General features: G+C 26.5%; 1 protein-coding gene across 1 annotated transcript in view; it reads left to right on the forward strand.

Moving 5' to 3' along the window:
- The first annotated feature begins 398 nt into the window (after nt 1–398).
- The window catches only part of LOC109608352 (uncharacterized), a 345,665-nt gene continuing 321,169 nt past the window's right edge, over nt 399–24,894 (forward strand). The window contains exon 1 of the mRNA XM_049970885.1: nt 399–436. Coding sequence (XP_049826842.1) covers nt 414–436 — 23 coding nt within the window. The 5' untranslated portion in view covers nt 399–413. The remainder of the gene's footprint in view (nt 437–24,894) is intronic.

Genomic DNA, 24,894 nt, shown 5'->3' on the forward strand with positions numbered 1-24,894 from the left:
CCTTACATTTTTCAAAGTTGGCTATCAATTTGCCATGGCGCAAACTGCACAAAATAAAAATTAACACTTGATTTAATAACAAAATATGATATATAAACATAAAGTGATTCGATCTAATTGATGTATTTAAATGTTACTCGTCGTGGTTTTTATAAATATACTATAAAAATAAGTACAAATAAATTAAATAGGTTACCCGTTTAACGTTTCCAGGAATCCTGCGTTCAGTGTTCTGCATCCTCATTGGTCGACGGTGATCAGATGCATTGTTTACAAATTATGTTTCGAATAAGACGCGTCCGCGACTTTCGTCGATTTTTAAGTATTATTCGCCTATATTTGTTATGTAAACGTGTCGTATGGTGTTTTACGTATTCTGACTGATTAAGGTGATTTCAACGTGGGCTGATTTTATGCAGACTTCAAGAAATTTCCGGTAAGTTTTTTATTTCTGTTTAAATGGTTAAGTATTTTAATTGTAGAAGCAACATATCTTATAACATTTTAAGAAGTTTAAGGTAAATTTTGTTTGTTTGTTTTTAATGAAAATTTAGATAAAGTTTAAAGTTAAATATATATGTTTGTATGTATACAGTGTGGCCCTTAAAATTTGTATTTTTTGTCTGATTTTGACAATTTTTTTTTCAATTGTAAAACATGAAAATATGTATTTATATACAAAATGTCACGTTTTTTGGCCCAAAACCATAACCTACAGAGTAATTTTTAGACATGAAATTGAAAATATTATATTAACAATTTTTTTATGTAAAATCTAACTACACCAAAGTATAAAGCATTTCCTGAAGTGGATGGAAGTATACCAAATTTCCTCTTATTTTAATTTTATATTTAGTTTTTTTATATGGAATAGTTGTTATTATTAAAGCTACTTCTTAAAATACTGAATATGTTAACCATAATTCTTTTATTTAATGTTAACTAATATAATAATATTAATTTACTATTGTTGGTTTATACACTATTATACAACCTACAATATTGTTATTCCATAAAATGTTACACATATTTGTCTGAATTGACCTATACATTAATGTAGCAACTTTAATTTTGAAAGGGATTTTTATATATTTATTTAATGCTGTAAATATGACCACTACTGCTTTCTGTCCTCTCAAATTATTGTTTCTGCTCATTTTTATATGCTCTTACAGTTAGGGGTCGAAAATGGTTCATCCTCCCATGTTTTATTTTTACACGAAACGAAGTGCAGTCAGTTAAATTATCAACTTGAATGGTTGTCATTTTTTGCGTTATACAAATGAACAATAATAGAAAAGGGAAGGATAATCGTCGAATGGGCAGGTTTGTTTATTAAGCCCTTGTGCGTTAGTGTGAATAGAAGACAATATAATTAAGTGAATAGGGCGGCAATACAGTTGATTCATTGTTACAAATCACATGACATGTGAGAAAATTAACCAAGTATCGTCGAATCACGTCCAGCGGTTGAACAATTGAAGCATGGACACTCGATGGGCAGCTGAATTTTATTAGATGACTTCTAAATTACATTATGGTTAAACTCTCATGTCTATATCGGACCGTTTTACATTAGAATTCAAATTGCAATTATTTCAATTAAAGCCTCAACTATTAAAAGGATTTTCCTGTCTGTGAAATAATCTAAACACATTTTACACTTTGATATTGATACGGGGCTTAGTCTAATTACAATTAACTGTCTTTAACTAATGTTACATGTAATGTTGTTTTAATGAAAAAAACTACAGCTTGCTGCACTAACGTCTATCGTATTAATATTCACAAAGGAAATAACACCTTACTACATAGAACATATTAACCCTGATTTATTTTACTGCACCACTGAAACACATTCCACAAATTAACACATTTGAATTCATCAAAGTTTCCAACGATCTGCTACAACAAGTTTGGGGGTTTATGTTTAAATATGCGTTGCCCCTTCTTAAAAAATTGACGAATAGTTCAAAAGATAGATGAAAAAATTCAAGTATATTATTTTTTACATTTAAAAAATGTGGATATATTGATTAGTACATTTTTACTGAAATGTATAAAGATTCAAAATATTAGTTCTCACAATTAGAGTAACTTTTTATTTCAACAAGACGTATAGATTGAGTTTTCCTTGTCATATTTTGTTTACTAATGACACCACTCAGTTATACGGGGCATTCCAAAATTGATTTTGTCTGTTTTAGTTATTTTTACGTCAAAGTAATGGTACGGAGTTCATTTTTTAACGTTGACTTCAGTTTCATTCAACGTTATAGGTACTGGAATTATATATACAGCAGGAAAAGCGTTTGGCCCGTCTGAATTTAGAGAGAGACATTATGCATGACAGACAGTAGAAGTTTGTCCCGTAGTGGGACATTTACTGTCTCTATTGCTCATGATGTCTCTTTCAGGATTCAGATGGATCAAACCCTTTTCGTACTATATATGGCCATTACTGTATTAATGTCTGGTGATTTTTACGGTATGTATAGATTTTTAATCGTCTACCTTTTAAATTATTAATCATTAAAATCGGATTATAAATGAAAAAAGTTACAGTTTCCATCTTAGCTGATTTTATATTTATAATGATATTTTTTAATGCAAATATATGGATATAACATGTGCGCATCACACCCTCTAATTGAATAAAAGTATATCTGACTGGTTTGATTTAAATTAAAACGATGATGATGAATGACAACGCAAAATATATATTCACATATGAAAACAATATGTTGTTTTTCAACCCGGCTGTTTTTCTATTTGAATGATTTCAATTAGACTATTAGCCATGCTAAAGCCACAGTGCAAATAGACATCGATTTCCCTGGAGTACAATTCAGGGGACGTAAATAATTGTAACTTTTCCTTTTGCGTTTGTATGCAGCTTTGACACAGGACTATTTAATTTTTTTTTATCCGACCAATACGCCGCTAATGGTGTTTTATGTGGAATTTGTTTTATATTCAACCATGACATCCATTTCAAATTATCCATCACGGTTTACATTATTTTTATGGAAAAAAATACAATTTAACACTTTCTATCGATTGGCTCGTCAATCATCAACTTGTGCCCCTTGTTTTATTATAGTCGTACATTTTTAGAACTAGAAACGCATGATTTGAAAGTTTGCTGTACGTTAATTGTCTATTATTAATATAAACGTTGTTACAAACTACGTTACTGATTGATCTGAAACAAACTATCAGTTTAAAGTTTTGTTTTGCGACAAGAGAAATTGAGAAATGATCGTTTATGTCGCATACGATTTGCACAATTTGCGTAAATACAATTTTACAAGTTTAAATTGAATAAACTTGCACGTTACTGTGAAATGTGAGCAAATCCTTAAAGGACACCCGTTGGATATTATCAATTCAAAGTAAAAGAATGTCCGGTACTTAAAAAGCAATCTCCTCGATAAACTTACAAAATGGTAAAATATGAGATTTTATTGAATTGGACTATTTGCCTTAAATTGAACAATCTCGTGTGGTATATAAGGAATGCTTTTTGCTGAGTTGCTGATAATCGATAAGTGCACTTCTTTAACGCCAATAAAAATTGAATATTTCATTTGTCGGATTATGTATTTTTTAACATATGCGTCATAAAATCTATTAAAGGAATATAAAATATAATGTAAGCTATAACTTTTTGAATTCTATTTCTTTAATCCCGACTGATCATTTTGGTAAACTGTTTCTAACTATTTGGAGGGTTCTTAGAAGGTGCTTCAATAGAAATACTACTTGAAATAGTAAAAAAAATTAAACCGATACTTTTTATTATTATTAAGAGAAGTTTATCTAAACCGATTTCTTTGTATTATTGGTACTTATTATTATGTTCTTTAAGCTGTACATTGATACTTTTATTTTTCTATTGTTATCTTCAAAACATCTTATGATACCTACATAAAAAGAAGTTATACTTTTTAACGTTAAATAATAAAATAACATTTTTACTTCCACGTAAAATTCTCCATCTACTGCATATTTAATTACTTTCCTATTCTTATTTGTCTCTTAGATATTTAATTTTTTCAAAATAACTTCACATATGGACACAAACTAAAATATCTGTCTTACCAACAATTTTAATGTTGACAAATTTATTTTTAATATAATTATTAATAAAATCAAATGGAACCACCATTCTACGCAGAATTTTATTTTATGGCGTTTTCATTTAAAATAAGTAATAATTAGTTATTGCAATTTTAAGCAGAAAAACAGTGAGTGAAAAAATCAAAAATAAATAATTTTATTTTTTTTTTTAATTTAATTGGTAAATATAAATTTTCTAGTCTAATTTTTTACGAACGTATAAATTTAAATTGATAATTTTGGTATTTTTTTAATTTCTTAAAATTTTATTAATTTATTTATTAAATTAAATAAATAATATTAATATTTACATTTCTATATTTGAAAAAAAATAATTTTCAAAATTTAAATTTACCAAAAAAATACAGTTTTATGAATTTAAATTTTAAAAAATTTATTAATTTATTTATTAAATTAAATAATAAATAAATAATAATAATATTTACATTTCTACGTTTGAAAAAAATAAATTTTCAAAATTTAAATTTAACAATTAAGTTTAAAAAAATAAAATTATGAGTTTAAATTAATAATTTTATTATTTTTTTAAAGTTATTAATTGGTACTTTTTAAATAAAAAAATAAAATAACAAATTGGATACAAAAAAATTTACTTAATTGGTAAATTTAAATTTGTTCTCGTTGTGTGAATTTAAATTTGTTCTTAATGCATAAATGTTAATAACTTTATTCTTTTAAATTTAATTGATAATTTTTAATTATTTTAAATTTTCAAGATTAACATTAAAAAACTAAGATTAACAAATTGTATAAAAAATAATAAAACTGAGTTTAAATATAGAAAATAAATCTGAAAAATTAATATTAACGAATAAAATAAAAATAAAAAAATAAAAACAATCAATTTAATAAATAATAAAGTAGTTGAATTCAGCTTATAAAATATAAAAAATTAAAAACAACTAAAAAACTATTAAAAAAATAATAATGATATTATTAAGTTTATGATATTTAATAAAATAAGATTAAAAACAATAAAATAACTAATTTCCAAAAAAAAAAAAAAAAAAAAATTTAAATAAAAAATAAAATTATTTTAAGTTTATATATTTAAGAAAATATTTATATTATATATTTGATATAAAAAAATTAAAAATAGTTAAATAAAAAAATATATTAATTTAAATTTGTAAATTTTGTAAAATTAAATTTAAAAATAAAAAATAAAATTATTAATCTGAGTTAATAATAAAATAACTAAATAAAAAATATACAAGTTTAAATTTGTAAATTTTGTAAAATTAAGCTTAAAAATTTAAAAAAAAAATTAAATTTAAATAAATAATAATTTGGGAGCAGCCCATGATATCAATAAATTTTTCGTTACTGTAAATAAGTCAACTTTTAAATATTGCTTATATATTAAAAAATTTGTTCAGTATTAATAAAAATTCAATTTTTTAAGGGTTCTCTTTTAAATTACTCCTTAAATTTAAGTTACAAAAATTTAAAAATATTAGTTAATTTAATATAAAATATTGATATATATTTTTTTAAATCTTTGCTTTTATTAAATATTTATAACAAAGTTTATCAACTTAATATGTCTGAGAATGAATTCAGATAAGGATAATATAAGTCAACTTTTGGAGCGATAACAGTAAGTATTTTATAAAGCGAAAGTGCCCCAAAACAACGTTATTAAAAAATCGTTAGATTAGCGAAAATAAATTGTTTTCTAATTGTGGCAAAGTTTATGTGACGTAGTGTATAAACTGGGCTGTTTTAAATGATATTTAATATGTCTTGTGTAAATTTCTTGGGGAGAATAAGGTTAGGTTTCGTCCCTAAGATATTTGGATTCAACCAGAGGCGTACTGGCCTATCGGGATTCGGGAAAATTTCCCACAGGAATTTATAAACCGCTATTGAAAAACACTTTCTGATGTGGACTCTGAATTATTAAATTCAATTTAAATTTCGACTGCTTTACTACATTTACTATAATGTTTTTAAAAAGTTTATTGTACTGAAACCACAAAATTATTTACCCTCGCTTACCTTCTGTCCTTTACATCGAATTCTGCTTCAATTTACTTGATTTTTATGTGTGCCTTTAATTTTAATTAATTTTAATTTATGTACCGAACAAAAAATGCATTTATATTAACATTTTTAACCAAACAACGATTACATTCAAAAACATGATTTTATGCAAATGATTCTTTCAAAAATTCACAACAATTCTTACTGAAATATAAAGGAGAATAACCTCAAGATATTTACATCATAAAAGCGAATAAATTATGTCGGGAAATTTCATACAAAAAAACACAGATGTATTTTATCAACACTTTGGATCCCGTTTTATAATCAGAAACGCTTTTTCACCGAAATTTCCGTGTGTAGAGGTTTTTTTTTTCTTTTCCTATATAAGTAAACGCTGCCGTAAATTGATCTCTTCTCGTCCGTATTATCCTCCATCAAAGTGGCAACGAAAGAATTTACACAGAAGTAATTGTTAATTGTCTGTTGAGTTCCCGAAACGTAGATAAAGGCTTATATCAATCAAGATTTTTATATGGATGTTCTATTCAAGTGAAAATAAAATAGAGATATAAAGAACCCTCCGATTCCGAGATCCACCCAGATAACCAACTATTCAATATGTCTATTCAGCTACTAGATTTTGCTTATCGGGCTCTAAATTCTTATTTTCAAACTCACTTTAATACTTTTATCTTTATTAATAATTATGCGGTGTAAAAATTTATGGTGTTGTTCAAAGTGTACGTACAATGTGGTCCATTCAAGATCGAAGCACTCCGGTATCATTTTTATTTATAGTGGTGGAAAAAAGTATGGAGAATTTATTTACTTGTGTTACTTAATATTTTCCTTAATTTCTTGTGAATCTGAACAAATTTAATTTACTACAAGATCCAGCCACAATGATTAATTATTATATTCAGTTTTTTTTAATAAAAAAAAAGTATGGAATATTTCATTAATATTCATAAAAAATTAACAATAGCTCGAATATTTCTGTCACTGATTGGCATATTTTAGGTACTAATACTTCCCAAAGGTGCTCAATAGGATTTAGATCGGGGGACTTAGACGGCCATTCAAGCACAGTGAAGTTTTTCATTAGAAACCACTCTTTAATAATTTTAGACGTGTGTTTGTGATCCTTGTCTTGTTGAAATATCTAACGAAGTAGCACTTCTCCTTCGGCAAATGAAAACATGGTGTTTTCCAATATGCCCCTATATTGAAAACGATTCATTTTACCCTCCATATGAATCAAGGGTCCAACTTTGGAACGAGTAAAGCATCCCCAAACCATAATGCTTTCTCCACCATGTTTAATCATAGGAAACTGGTTTATGTCTAAAAGCAGTCATAGAAGCCAAAGGTTACACGACAAAATATTAAAATATCTATTCTTTTATCCTGACCAAATTAATTTTTTATTAAAAAAAAGTAAAAACATGTGAATATTATGATTATTGTGATTAATGGATTTATCTTGTAGTAAATTAGATTTGTTTTGATTTGATTAGGGAAAACGTTGGTAATAAGTAAATAAATATTCTATACTGTTTTCCACCACCGTATGTAGAAATCCGTCAGTTATATTTATAAAACGTAGCCATAAAAATAATTCGTAACACATGTGATGTAATAAGTTTTGTCTGTGTTTCGAGTAGACGGTTGAATTAGTTTGCATGCTTTAATTTTCGCATCCCGGTGAGTTAAAATAGGATCGCATCTGGAATAACTAGATTATGAATAATCAGAATTCGGATGGATCAATAAAGATATATATTGCATCGGTACCATTTCTTACGTGTTGTATTAACACCGCATTTCCCAAATAGACAATTTAATTTATTCCATAAATTCATTAGTTTGTTATCATACAACACCGTTGGAGAAATCTAATATACGATTGTTTGACATGTAAATGCTTAGCACATAGAGGGAAGTGGTGGAGTAAAGATCTCACCATAAAGGACTCGCTCCGACGACAATGTAGTGGTTCTCTGAAAATACAACCACCTCTACACGTACACGTATACATACGTATGCTGCCGGTATTTCCAATAATACAGCCCTAGGTCAACCGAAATGGATGTACTTACATTAAGACGCAGGACAATTTAAACGCATGACAGACCATAGAAGCGACACTTAATGAGAAAATTATTACCGAGATCCAAACTCTACATCACCGTCCAGGCACGATCGACGATATTGTTTATGCTTAGGGCATTGATACGGAAGGTTATTTAATGCATTAAAACACCGACAAGACTTTCATGTCAAGGGTGACATCAAGTTAAAATTTTCTAAAAGTAAAAGTTTTTAACGCACATGTAAGTTACGATTAACGAAATTTTTCAGCACTCCAAAAGTTGAAATAAAACGGGATTTTGTGGCAAAAATACGGGATCAATAGGTAAAAACTGAAGGGAAGGTTTAATAAAGTTGATGCTTTACATAAAAAGCATGTAAAAATATAGAGGACAGTAAAATAAAATAGTGACCTAATAAATATGTTGCTGAAAGGGTCTGAAACGTGGATAAAAGAATTTGAGAATAAATTAGGTGAATCTTTTTATGGTTTTAATTCAACTGGTAATACACAACAAATTGTGATTTTCATAATTTATTCCTTTACTCTCGACAACAATCCTTTGTTCCTGTAATTTGCGTTATGCACTGATACTGAACCTATTCATTAAGGTTAAAATGTATTAAAACAACCATGAAAATTTTTACATCAAAAGTTGGGTCATTCAGAATTTTTATTAAGCTTGTTACTCAGTAAAATAAAAAAGTTAATTATCAATTTGCTTAATAGTGAAGCAAATATTAAGGGCATTAGTAGAGAAACCTTTTAATGCCAAAACTATACAATGTGTTACATAAATAAGACTTCAGGACTTAGGACTGAATTAAGAGGTGATTATAAATATTCCCTTAAAAATTAATATATCTCACAGTGAAAAATGTTTTATATTTATTAATTTACAATTTCTTTTGTAACATGATATTGTTGAAGTTGTAAATATTATTATTTTGTTTAAAAACAATTGAAACTTAATATTTTCAGCTGCAAAACAATACAATTGTTGTATTCATATTTATAAAAATGAACGAAATAAACTGAATTTATTTTGACGTATCACGTCGACCTATTAATGACAAAGTGACGTAAATATTTGTGCAGGAATGGACTGAAGAAATATTTTTCGTGTTTTATTCAGTTTTTAATAGATAAACAAAATTAAAACTCAACAAACTGAGATTCTCGTAATTTATTCCGTTACTCTTATTCGACTATAATCCTTTGTTCCTCTAATTTGCTTTATGCATTAAAACAACGACGAAAGTTTTTACATCAAAAGGTGAAGTCAAGTAAAATTTTTCCAGCTTATGTTTTTCTTTCGGAAGTTTGTAACGCGTAGGTTGATCGTATGTACGTTGAAAATTGATTATCGCAAAAATAAAAGTGTAAACAAAATTTTTTTGACACTTCAGAAGTAAAATAAAAGGAGATAATATGAGAGGGCACATTTTTGACGGGGTGGAGGATCAATAAATAAAAAAGTGACTTAATAAAGATCATGGTTTATAAACAAAATTGAGATTAATGTTAAATAGTGTAAACTGACGGAAACTCCAAGAAAATAACGTGCTACAAAATTAATAAATAATTGATCATTATTAATTTCTTCTGAATATGGGAAATATATATATTTTTATATAAAAATGTGTTTTCTTTCGAATTATCCCAAAGGCAACCTAAACATAATTTAATTCTAAAAAATGGGAAACTAGTAAATATGATTTTTATATAAATTAATGAATTTTATTTAAAAAGAGGTATTTCCATCTATATTTCGAATTTCAACAAGAAGGTCCACTTCTTCTAAGTTCTTTGGACTATTTGAATGGTCCCTTAATCGTCTCCCAATGTTCCAGATATGTTCAATGGGGTTAAGGTCTGGACTACGGGCTGGCCAAGTCATAATACCAATTTCAATGAAATTAATAAAAATTTGGGCCAATATAAGTAGCACGTGGCACAACATATTCTTCCTGAATGTTCAAAATATAATTACCAGCATTAAGGTTGCCATTATTTAACATAACTTTGTCGGTACGTATTGTTAATGAAATGATTGCGCATCCGCCAAATATTTAAGTATTTATTAAATTATATTGCATATTGAAAATATACGAAAATTAAAACGAAAATGAGATTGATAATTTAGTTATAATTAATAAAATTAATAAAAACAGTGTCCAGTTTACTTTGACATTTTAATTAGTTTCTTGGATTAGTGTATAAACAAATACAAAACATAAATGTATTTTTTTATGGATTAAAACATCGATTATTTTTTTACATCAAAAAATAAAATATTTAAATTTGCTTTAAAAATTGATTAATCTAAAAATTAATCTGTGAATAAAATTTTTAATCACACAAAATGAAAAAATCTGACTTACTAAACTTCAAAGTTTGATTTAAGAAATAGTAAAGAAGTCTTCAGGAATGCAGAGGACAGTAAAATAAAATGCTGGTTTGATTAATGTATTGTTAAAGTCTAAACAATTACAGAATAAATTGGAAGTATATTTTTTAGACTTTTACTTGTTTAATAGATTAGCACCAATAATCAAGAACAAAGCAATTGTTTTACCCTAAATCATCCTCAGTTTTTGTAATTTGTTTTATGTACTGACACCAAACTTATTTATTAACCTAATGTATTAAAACAACATTGAAACTTTTTACATCAAAAAGTCAATATTTATTGCTCATTTTTTCTTTAAAGGGCCTTTACTTTGTAGGTTGACTGATTAACCCAAAAACTAAACTTTGAACAAATTTTACGACTAAATGTAAAATAAAAGGAGGCAATATGAAAAATATTGTGGAAAATGTGGTAGATCAACAAATAAAAACGCGGTATGGTTTAATAAACTGTTGGTTTATAAAAAAATCGTAATAAAGTCAAAAATATAGAGGTCAGTAAAATAAAATAGTGGTGTGATTAATGTTGTGTTAAAATAGTCTGGACTGTTTGGGAATTAATTAGATCTTTTTATTTAGTTTTTAATACATTACCAAACGTAAAAACCACCAAATTGTGGTTTGTATAATTTATTTCCTTTGTTTAATCATTAGTTCTTGTTATTTTGTCGATGGAAAAGGTCAAGGAAAGCATTTCTTCTAAAAGTAATTAGAAATTAACTTAAAACGAGACAATATGAAAAAGTTATTTTGTGAAAAACACGAAGGATCAATAAATAAAAAGAAGTTGTGATTTAATAAAGTTGACATAAAAAACATATTAAAGTTTTTTAAATAGGAGGACCGTAAATTAAAATAGTGATGTAATGTGATATTAAAAAGAGGCTAACTTATACGCAAAAGAGCTTGAGAGTAAATTGAAGGAATATTTTTATGGTTTTAATTTGTTTTTTAATAAATAAATTGTTAGTTTTGTAATTTATTTTTACCCTTAATTGATTTGATATCATCGAGAACGTATTAAGATTTTTGAGTGATAAATTAAAGTAAGATGTAAAGGAGATTTACGTCGGTTTTAAACGGCTGTTGTCATGTAGAAGTGTATTGGGCAATAAAAGGAAAGCGATAGCAATAGTAGTAAATAGCCGGACCATATAGTAATTGAAAGTAAGAAACGTCAGATCTTCATATCTCACTTTAAGTGTTTAAAATTCTTAAAGAGCAAGGCAGATATAAGAGGGTGTTTTTCACGTTTTGACCCTATACGACCTACCACTACATTTTTAAAAGATCTGGCTACACATATCGTCTGTGTTACCTTGCCGTACCGTTTTAGAAGCTTTCAGGAAAATTGCCTGTTTACAAATGTTTGTAGGTACAAGTGAATGGAATGAACTGAGCCTTTTGGCTTACTTTTAAGCCATATCATAAGCATATTCCGTGACAAGTTAAAATTTTACATCCAAGTGATGCCGCACTCGTTTTATAACCGATGAAATTTATCAATACGTGTCGCCCTATCACATTCACACACTTCATCATATACAACGTGCACTGTGCTCCACTACTGTCTATCACAAACTTGGAGTTTTATGTGCCCCCATATATCTAAGACTACTCTAAATTATAATATGCCGTATTGCCGTTTCACTACGAATAAAACCCGGAATTGACATCCAGATATACATAACCTTTGATACACATAAAATACCTTTAAAAAATATATGCGTGTTCCGGAGTGATGGTTTATTAATTTTAACATTTATGCGGATCGAGGACAATAAAATGGTGAATAATACACGATAATAAATTAGATTTATAGGGCAGTAATTCTTAAGCGGACTACTTGTGTAAATTTACAAATGAACAGGCACAGGGGAGACATTAAAGAAATTAAATCTGTAAATTACAAGATGCTTCAGGAAACCCGATCACTTAATTGAATATTTCGTATAATTTTTTTTCCTGTCACCAAGATGATTCTAATCATTTCTGAGTTTTTTATTTTTTTCTTTATAGACATTTTTCGAGGATGCCAATAAAAATTAAAATTATAATTAAATAATTAAAATTATACTATTGCTTTTACTTATATTTAAAATATTGGTGTATATTTCGCAGGAAAATGATAAAATTTTTTTTGTATTGTATTAGAGACTAATAAAATAATGTTGAAAAACACAAATGTCTTATTATTACCATTTATAAAATAAATTAATTTTACAAAAACTGTTTATTTTAGAACTCTTATGACTGTCAATAAAAATTAAAATTAAAAAAACTAAAACTAAAATAAATATTTATAGATTTATAATTTAAAATAAAAAAAATATATTTAATTGTGGCTTTGACATTTTTTATCAATTTAATGGAGAACGTATAAACCAGAAGCAATTGATAAATCGTATAAATTAAATAAGTAGGATAAAAAAATATATTTCTTATAACATTTTTAATTAAAAAATATTCTTATCGATATTTGAGATTAGAATAAATAATAAAATATATTTTATTTTTACACATTACGAGATAAATTGATTTTACAATAATTAATCAAAAATAATAATCAATATAATTAACAAAAATAAAACAGTAATTAATTAAAAATCATTACTATTAGTTATTTCTAAATAATATTTAATCAAGCTTTCTGCAATTTTTCAAAATAAATAATAAAACTATTTTCAGAAAATTCATTCTTAACTATATATTTCATGTAATTATTTTTTATGGTTGGTTTTTTATAGAAACTTTGTGATTGTCAATAAAAATTAAAATTAAAAATTTAAAACAAAAGAAAGTTTTACTTTAAAACGAAAATATTTTTAATTGTGCTGTTTGACATTTTTCGTCAATTTAAATGAATTGATAAAAAATTGTAAAAAATGAATAATTAGAATAAAAAATTATTTTTTATTTTATAAGAAAAATGTTCTTATCGATATTCGAAATTAGAATAACTAATAAAAGAGTGATTTTTCTAATCATATATTTTATTTTTACAATTTAAAAAATCATTATTATTAATTATTTTTATATTATATTTAATTAAGCTTTTTGCCATTTTTCATTTGAAATAATCAGAATATTTTCAGGAAATTTAGTCTCTTAACAGAATATTTCATAAATGTTCTTATCGATATTCGAAATTAGAATAACTAATAAAATTGTGATTAGAAATGAAAATATATTTTTACAATTTATGAGATAGATAGATAGATAGATTTTTAGAAACTCTGAGATTGTCAGTTTAAAGTAAAATTAATAAACTAAAACTAAAAATACATGATAATTATGATTTAAAATGAAAAAAAAAGACATATTTAATCATGCTGTTTGACATTTTTCATCAACTTAAATTAAAAAACTTTGTGGACCTGTAAACTAGGGGAAATTGATAAAAAATCGTAATAAATAAATAATTAGAATAAAAAATTATATCAATTTATTTCTTATTTATATATCTTACGGTATTCGAAATTAGAATAACTAATAAAATGGTGATTAGAAATAAAAATATATTTTATTTTTACAATTTATGAGATAAATTGATTCCACAATAATTAATTAATTAAAAGTTATTATTACTAGTTATTCCTAAATTATATATAATTAAGCTTTTTGCTATTTTTCAATTGAATTAATAAAATATTTTCAGAAAATTCAGTCTTTTAACTGAATATTTCATATAATTATTTTTTATGTCAACAATATTCTTCTAATCATCTTTTCATTTTTGATTTTTTTATAGACACACTAAAATAATATAAACAATTTACAAATTGAAATAAAAAAGCGTATTTTGTACGACATTTTTGATAGTTCAAATGAAAAAAACTTTGAGGATATGTAGACTAGAACCAATAGATGAACATAAACAAATATTTGGAGTAAAATGTTATAACAATGTGTTTTTTATTTTATAAAAAATGTTCTCAATGATATTGGTAACTAGAATAACAAATAAAATAGTGACTTATATAAAATATAATTATTACAAAAACAGTAATTAATTAAAAATTATTATTAATTATTTTTAAAATATATTTAATTATGATATTTTTCAGTAGAACGAGTATATTTTCCATAAATCCAATCACAATTATTTTTTATGACATCAGGAATAAACTTTGAAACAGTTGAAATTAACATTAAACATCAAAAAATAAAACGAGCATAAGGTTGTTTTGATTTATGATTTACTTTCTTTCGCATGGAAAATCATCAGTTTAATATGCTTGAAATACAATAAGCGCACATACAAACGTTTCAACTTTTATGTCTTATCATAAAATCCGCAAGAAACGGCATCTCCATACAGTATTTACTAAAAATTAATGGAATATGCACAAACACAAATTTATGCACATAAATTTATAAATACCGTATATATATATATGCCAGTTAAAACGTCACAACTCACGTTTTGCATGTGTACTTTACAAATGGTTACACATGGCGTAAAATTATGAAAGTGTAAGATAAAGATGACGAGAATCGTTTCGCACAGCTTCAGTTCCAACCTTCCGATTGGTCTACCTTTATCAAAATTACTTTATTTACTGTCCGTGTAATTAATGCATCCCATACATATGGTAATCTTAGAGTTTTGCCTCTGTTTAAGCTCGACGCTGTTTCTGGGCTGTTGCATTGTCTGCGCTAAATTGAATTTTGCACGTAATAAGAACGGCGAATTTATTTGGTAATATTTCGCTGACCAACAATGTTCAAATGCACAAAGAAAAAGAAAATCGGTAGCCCATCGGTGTAGAGGATGAATCTGTCACTGTCAAGTGGGGACGTGATTCCCTTTAGTTATTCCCTCGTCTTCATAACACTGACCATTGCTTGCCCAATTACAACGGCTACCACATGTTTAATCACTTTCTCACATCATTTTTCACACATGTTCACGTCTTCTCCCTCTTTCCCCCGTTTTTCCCGTTCTCCCACTACTTGCATCAGAACAATTAAACTGTCTCTAAAAATACTAATAGACTTGCTGTTGGAGCTGTATCAACATGATTAATATTATCAGGTGGATGCGTCACTGAAGATACATGTATCTATGTAGAACAACAAATTAAAAAATTAATCATTGTGTTAAAAGAATATTTTTTATTAATTTAAAATAATTTTATAATTATTAAGTGTCTAAACATGCTATACTGTTGAACAAACTTGATACTTTTGGTCTTAGAAATAGTCTTATTAATTTAATTGAGAGATTTAGAACCCACACTTACAGTGCATCCTCGGGCGTACCACAGGGGTCTAACTTGGAACCCCTATTGTTCCTTTTATTCATCAATGACTTGTTGAGGTTGTTTTTATGCTGTAGTCTAGCTTATGCTGATGCTCTGAAGCTATATTATCAAGTCGACAGTATTGTACAAGCCCTTACTCTACAAAGTGACATTGACCCTTTGGTGGCATGGTCTCACTAATAAACGATTATATTGCCCTCCCACTCCTTGCATCAGAACATTTAAACTGTCTCTAAAAATATTAATAGACTTGCTGTTGGAGCTGTATCAACATGATTAATATTATCAGGTGGATGCGTCACTGAAGGTACATGTATCTATGTAGAGCAACAAATTAAAAAATTAATCATTTTGTTAAAAAAATATTTCTTATTAATTTAAAGTAATTTTATAATTATTAAGTGTCTAAACATGCTATACTGTTGAACAAACTTGATACTTTTGGTCTTAGTGATAGTCTTATTAATTTAATTGAGAGATTTAGATCCCACACTTACACTGCATCCTCGGGCGTACCACAGGGGTCTAACTTGGGACCCCTATCATTCCTTTTATCCATCAATGACTTGTTGTGTTTGTTTTTGTGCCTATGCTGATGATCTGAAGCTATATTATCAAGTCGAAAGTATTGTACAAGCCCTTACTCTGCAAAGTGACATTGACCCTTTGGTGGCATGGTCTCACTAATAAACGATTATATTGCCCTCCCACTCCTTGCATCAAAACAATTAAACTGTCTCTAAAAATATTAATAGATTTGCTGTTGGAGCTGTATCAACATGATTAATATTATCAGGTGGATGCGTCACTGAAGATACATGTATATATGTAGAGCAACAAATTAAAAAATTAATCATTTTGTTAAAGAAATGTTTCTTATTAATTTAAAATAATTTTATAATTATTAAGTGTCTAAACATGCTATACTGTTGAACAAACTTGATACTTTTGGTCTTAGTGATAGTCTTATTAATTTAATTGAGAGATTTAGATCCCACACTTACACTGCATCCTCGGGCGTACCACAGGGGTCTAACTTGGTACCCCTATTATTCCCTTTATCCATCAATGACTTGTTGTGTTTGTTTTTGTGCCTATGCTGATGCTCTGAAGCTATATTATCAGGTCGACAGTATTGTACAAGCCCTTACTCTACAAAGTGACATTGACACTTTGGTGGCATGGTGTCACTAATAAACAAATATATTGCCGTATATTGCTCTTCACATGAGCGTAATGTTGGTAATTTAGTTAATTTGTAATGATACCGATCGTAGATCAGGTGTGAAAATAATTATGGCCGATTACGGGGTTATGCATGTGCTTTTCTTGCTAATCACGAAACGGACTTCAATCTGATGAAGTTGCTTAAATAGTGGTTCACTCTGTTGGAAACGCAGATAGGCGAGCGTTTCGCTTTCAACCTAATGTAGTGGCACGCCAAATTAATGATAATTCCAAAATACAATAAACCATAGTTAAATATAAGCCATTAATCAATTATGAAGGGAGTCTCGTAAATTCTTACGCCCCGGCTTAAGACGGTTTTTATTCAGTGGCACATTCCAAACAAACTGGAAGGAGTGATAATCTACCAGGCGGCCTCACGCACAGACGAAACACTAATAATCGTAGTAAAATTAATTATGTACGATATAAAACGACAAACAAAGGTGTGTGTGTGGCCTTTAATGGCGTCCTGACTCGAAGAAATATTCTTATCAGGTTTCTAAGCGCAACTATAAATTATATTTCAAGTTTATTAAAATGGGAGGTAGGGAATACATTGAACAAACAATGGAAAGTTTCATTTCCATAAGTCAGCCATTTTAAAGACACTCACGGGATGTAGGATACTTCCAAATTTGTTAAGTATTTTAATAAAAGTCAGGCTCATTATATTACCAAATGGCCTCCCATTGTTTAAAGTCTGGGAGACGTACAAGGAACGGGGGTAAAAAAATACGGATAAATACGGCGAATACTCAATTTTATCTCGAGCTTTTCATGGTGTGTGAGTTTTTTTGCGGACGCACAGATGTGGTTAGGAAGTTGGAGCGCGACTTTTAATTATTATGTAACTTTTATTTAAAAATAACACAAATAAACGTTTTTATGGAGTGCAGGATAAATTTAAAAAAAAATATGTAAACAACCTTAACCATGTTACAACCTAACAAAACGTTTATTAATTCAATTAATTTGTTGAAAATTAATATTATATTATTAAGTAATTTAATTTTCATCAAAAATTAGTTTTGTCATAAAAAATACTGAAAAATGGGAAACCAGAGAATATTAGATAAAACAGTTTTAAGATTATTTTTTTAATGCAAAATTTAAATAAAAAAAATTAATAATATAAAATAATTCCGAAACTTAGAGGTCTGATTTTTAAGAGAAACTAAAAAGAATTAATTAGATCAGATATAGGTTTTTTACATGTCATTTTATATTTTTTATGGCGTTGTATTTAACAAATTATAAAAAAGTATATTTTTAAACCGTGTATCTCCGATAGTTCATATAAAAAAGGGTTTTTCCAAAATTTTCATAAAAAATTCAATTGTTTGTCGTTTATTGTCTATTTGAATAAAAAGTCAGATTAAAATAATCTTAATAAAACAAATATTGTTTTCAATATTTATAATGAATAATTATTATTATTATAATTATTGAGAGATACTGATTACAAAAAATATATTTTACAGTGATTTTTTTCATTTTTTAGTCAAAGTAATAAGAAATGTATTTCAAAATTTCATAAACTTTTATTTTATTAGACGTCTAATTCTTAACTAATAATAAAAAGAATAAATTAAAACTGATTTGGGTTTTCACATGTTATTTTTTGTTTTTTAATGACGTATTTAACAAATTATAAAAATGTATATTTTTAAACTATAATTCTTCAATAGTTTATTTAAAAAAAGGGTTTTTTTTTCCAAAACTTTCATAAAAAAGTACATTTTTGTCATTTGTTGTCAATTTGAATAAAAAGTTCTGATTTCTGACTAATTAGAATAAGAAGAATATTTTAGTTTTCACTATTTATTATAAAAAGTTATAATTATTATTGTAGTTATTCGGAGACCCTGATTACAAAAATGTATTTTACAGTCATTTTTTTGCATTTTTTTTTTCGAAATTTTTTTTCAAAATTAAAAATTTTAGGATTTTATTAGTAGTTTAATTCTGAACTCTACCTAAAAAGAATAAATTAGATCAGATTTAGGTTTTTCACAAGTCATTTTTTATTTTTTAATGGCGTTGAATATTAATAACGTATTTAACAAATTATAAAAATATATATTATAATATATATATATATATATATATATATTATAATATATATTTTTATATATATATATATATATATATATATATATATAATAATAATATAATTTTCATAAAAAAATCCATTTGTTTGTCACTTATTATCAATTTTGAATAAAAAGTTTGATTAAAATAACTAGAATAAACCAAATATTTTAATTTTCAATATTTATTATGAATCATTATTATTATTGTAGTTATTTGGAGACACTTATTAAAAAATATATTTTACAGTAATTTTTTTCATTTTTTAGTCGAAGTAATAAGAAATTTTTTTCAAAATTCAGAAACTTTTACTCGACGTTTAATTCTGAACTGAAATTAAAAATAATAAATTAGGTGGGATCTAGCTTTTTCATGTCATTTTTATTTTTTAAAATGGCGTATTTAACAAATTATAAAAAATATATTTTCGAAATATATTCCTGCAATAGTTCATACGAAACAATGGTTATTCCAAATTTTTCATCAAAAAACCCATTGTTTTGTTATATATTGCTAATTTGAATAAGAAATCATAAATATATAGTCTAACAGTAATTTTTGTCATTTTTCTGTCGAAATATTAAAAATTTTTCGGAAATTTAGATATTGATTAGATCTAATTCTTAATTAAAATTAAAAACAATAATATATTTAGATTTTGCATACATCGCTATTATTTTTTAATTGAATATAATACTTTATAATATAATGTATAGTTTTACAGTAAATAAATAAAAATGATCGTCTGTTTTTACTTCAAAACATATTTATCTGTGTGTTCTCATTTTTCATTTCAAGGACTAAGTTGAAAAAAAATGTAAAAGTAAAAACAGTTAGATTTTCAATAAAAAATAGAATTATAAACCGAAAATAAATCTAAAACGTTGTAAAAAGCATTTTATTCGAATATAAATTTTCGGTATAGAATTTACAATCCGGACATAAATTTGAAACAAATAATGAATTATTTTTAAACCACAGAACCGGGAGATGTTCAAGATTTCGTAATTAGAAACGTTTGATATAATTTCGGGCCGTATCAAAGAATCTCTTTTCGGAGTTAAAATTAGTCGAATGCATTAAATCCTGGTATAAAACACAGCAGTGGCATAATTTTCCGCCATTATTTTTCTAAGTAACGGACGAAAATTAAATTCATAACTCTAATATTGTAATTGTCCGAGGGGAATTGTTTTTAGTTATAGTTTCTATATTCCCGGTTCTAATTAAAAGCGATAAACCTAGCGAAATTTATTTGATAAATGCGGTGCAAATTTCGTTTCCGGTTTGGAAGTTTTATACCTGTGGCATCAAACAGTTGAAATTTTACAAAGGGAACGTTAGAATAGGGTTGGTGGTGGCGTACAGTCGATATTTATATGTTATGTTGAATTTAGCACTACGGTGCTATAATTAAATAATGAAAACTATTTTACAAATCCTATTGTACTGCACTGAAAAAAATTAAAACTTTAATATTAGACTATCATCATAATTAACATGGCCGAGAATTATTGTTTGACGGCAATATTTTCGTTGGTGCTTATAGTAATTAATTAATTTTATTTATAGAAGTTATGCGCGAAATCAAACGGCGAGTACAATAAGCTTAAAAATTCATTGAACTGTTCAAGTTAAGTTTGCACAAAGTATTAACAATCCCCTATTGAATTGTGTAATATATTACTTTGCTTTCAGAAATCCTTTTACTCTTTTATTTCGGCCGGTTTTTTTCAAACATTACCAGATTTACGGGAACAAAATAAATCCCATTGAAGTGAAGTATACTCATTTTCTTCCATTAAGGCTGTGTCCATACAAACACTTTTTTTACACAGTTATTGAGGATTAATTTATTTTTGTTTAAATCAATAAATTTACGTTTGGTTGGGCAACGGTCGCGGAAACATAGATATGAAGCCGGCACAAGGATTAGTGTATTATTTTTTGAAATGTCGTTCTTTATTTTCTAAATTCAATGGTTCGTGTGTAATTGAGTACGTGACTAACAGGTTAATAGGTTAGGTTAGGGCATAAGCCTGTGGCAGTAGTGCAGTTGTTAGTAGAAAAGAACCAACCGAAAAGATCGGCTATATAGTCACCACATGTCGGATATCTGAAATAACAGATAGATAGATATAGAGAGAACATTGATTTTATATCCATAAGTCGGACCCTCTCAGCGAATAGCTTTTAATTTACATTCTTTCCCTAAAAGCGGAAAATGTCTTTTCCACGCTCGTCTCATATTGATGCAACATATTTTCCTAAGTTTTCTTATAATGAGCATTTAATGGTATTTAAAATTGCTTTATAATAAATAATTTATAATTAAATTCGTCAGTTAATTATTCCACATATTTTTTCCCCTCAGTATTTCGTCAACAAAATTAATATGGCAATTTTTAACATTGTACAATTTTTTGCAAAGTAACTGGGTCAGTACAACAGTAAAACAGTTAAAAGATCAAAGCGAGACGGAAAATCACATTCAATTTCCCGTAAACCAAAAGTGGATTAGTAAAAATTGGAAACTGTTAATGTAATGTCTAATATTGAATCTGAAAATGATTTTGAGGAATTACTTCAAGTTTTAATTTTAGTTGTGTTATATTTTCATTAAAATTTAATCCTTCTATTATTAGTTTAGCTTCGGTAAACACTGAATGAAAATGGTTTCCAATGGACTATATGATAATTAAGTTCAAATATCATGCAGGGCTTTGTTTAAATGCTGCTCAGGCATTTCTGTCTTTAAGTGCTTTAAATCTTTATTAATTCTATTGTAAATAATCTCTTACGTTTTATTATACTGGCCGAATATCCATTCGACTCATATCAATTTAGGTTTAGTTTATATTAATTCCAGTCTGATCAGATCGTTTCGTTATCGGAGTAAAATTGTGTTTGACTTTTATTGGCTTCATTTTCATTCAACTTAAGGCTATGTAAATTGTTTCTCTATTAATTTTAGTTGTAGGTTAACCATGGTCGACGTAATCTTCCAAATAATGAACCATAATGAAAATATGTTTAAAATTTAAATATTTTAATGAGTCTTAAAACTTTAAATATATAATTTTTTTATTCAAAAAACAATTTTGCAAAAGAAAATAGTTTTTAAAATTAAAAAAAAATAATTACCCATTATAATAAAAGAACCTAAAGATAATCTTTATAAATTTTTAGTTTTTGTAAAATTGTTTTATTTTTCTATATACATGCCAAAAGTAATTATCCATTTTTATGTATGCTTTTATAATTTTTCTTGTGTTATTGTAAATGTAATAATGAATTTTGGTAAAGAACGTGTGTATTTAAAATTAAATAATGCTGTATCCGATTTCTATTTTATTAAGTTAATAATTATCCATAATAAAAAAAATCTAAAGACAATATAAATTTATAGTTTTTCTAAAATTGTTTTATTTTTCTATATATATGTAAAAAGTGATTTTCCTTTTTTTTGGGCAAAAAATTGTCGAAATAATTAACTAATAACTTTAATTGTGTCCTTTGAAATTTTTCTTGAATTATTATAAATGTAATAATGATTTTTTAATTGAGAAAACAATTTTGGAATAGAAAATATGTGTTTAATATTAAAAAATAGTGTATCCAATATTAATATTCTTCATTGGCTTAATAATTATCCATGATAATAAAAAATCTAAAGACATAAATTTCTAATTTTTGTAAAATAGTTTTATTTTTCTATATTAATGTAAAAAGTAATTCTCCATTTTTTGGGATAAAAATTTTCGAAAGAATTAACCATTTAACTTAAAATTAAAATTAACTTAAAATTAAAATTTTTATTGTATTATTGTAAATGTAATAATTATTTTTTATTGAAAGAACAATTTACATAAAAAAATGTGTCTTTGAAATTAAAAAATTGTGTATCCAATTTAATATTCTTTATAGGGTTAATAATTATTCGTGATAATAAGAAATCTAAAGACATAAATTTCTAATTTTAGTGAAATAGTTTCATTTTTTTATATTTTTGAAACGAAAATGTGTATTTAAAATTATTGAGTTAATAATTATCAATGAGAATAAAAAATCTAAAGAAATTATAAATTTATAACTTTTGTAAAATAGTTTTATTTTTCTATATGAATGAAAAAAGTAATTCCCTATTTTTTTGGGCCAAAAATTTTCGAAATAATTAACCATTTAACTTTAATTGAATGCTTTAAAATTTTTCTTCTATTATTTTAAATGTAATAATGATTATTTTTTATTGAAAGAATTTTGTTTAAAATTAATAAATGTGGATCCAATTTAATGTTCTTCATTGGGTTAATGATTATCCATGATAATAAAAAATTTAAAGACATTATAAATTTCTATATGAATGTAAAAAGTAATTGTCCATTTTCGAAAAAATTAACCATTTAACTATAATTATATGCTTTAAAACTATTCTTATATTATTGTAAATGTAATAATGATAATTTTTTATTGAAAAAACAATTTGGAAAAAAATGTGTGTCTGAAATTAAAAAATGGTGTAACCAGATTAATATTCTTCATTGGGTTAACCATTATCCATGATACGAAAAAATCTCTATTTTTTGAGCTAAACATTTAACTTTAATTTTATGCCTTTCAATTTATAAACCTCATAAAATTGGTTAATTTTTTACAAAAAGTATTTTTTCAAAAACAATTTCAATTTTTATTACTCTTTTTTGGCTTAGGAAAAATGTAGATTTAATAATGAAACAGTGTTTATTGATATAATTATTATAATAGAAAATGTTATGAGAATGTATTAATTAACAATTAACAATTGAATTTTATGAGGTGATAGAACAAAGAGGTAATTTGCAGTTCTTTTAAAAAAATGTTCCCAACGTTTTCTATTATCCGGTGAGAATGAAATCTGAAGAAAGTTTTGTTGAAAACTAGTTGTAACATTTTCGGTTAGCCAAAGAATTAGGTCGGCGTGCAGTGGTAGAATAAGTGTACACAAATTGAGTTAATGACTAATGAAATTATAAGATTCAATTTAGCGGCGCCCGTTTCGGGATGTAATTTTTTACAACTACTTCGCGCCGTCGTACGGCCGCCGTAAAAAATGATAGGAGGACTTTAGATTTTTATTGTTGGAGGCAAAAAACATTTTTTTTTTTTGTTTGTGTGCAAGTTTTAGGAAACGGGCAGGGATGATGCTATGGCAAACATAAAAGAACTATCAAGAATTTAAAGTCGTAAATGCGTTACTCGGTGAGTTTATGGGAGTGTGAGAATGCATATTTTAACATTTACGTGATCTCGGGGTCGGGACCGGCTTCTTGCAACTTTCCTGGCCTTATTTTTTCGAAAGTTCAACGTTTGATGTCCGCCCTACTACATGACTTACTACTTAATTAATTCCGTGTTCGATAAATCTTAATGGGGCGACGTGAATAATCGACTTTTTCTGGACCATAAACTTCACAGATCAATTCTCCTTAGACTTGGACTTAGACTTTGGGTTTAACTTTTGCATACGTACGAATTGTGTGCTTTGTTTTGTTGCAGTATATTTAGAGAAGAGGATTTAAATAGTGACAGTTTAAAAGGAAGCCGGCCCATGTAATAGTGGGCGAAATCTAATAAATACACATTGGGTTGCCCCCATGTCATACGGCATACCGGTATAATTCCATTTATAGA

Source organism: Aethina tumida, chromosome 1 (assembly GCF_024364675.1).
Source record: "Aethina tumida isolate Nest 87 chromosome 1, icAetTumi1.1, whole genome shotgun sequence".
NCBI classification, from domain to species: domain Eukaryota; kingdom Metazoa; phylum Arthropoda; class Insecta; order Coleoptera; family Nitidulidae; genus Aethina; species Aethina tumida.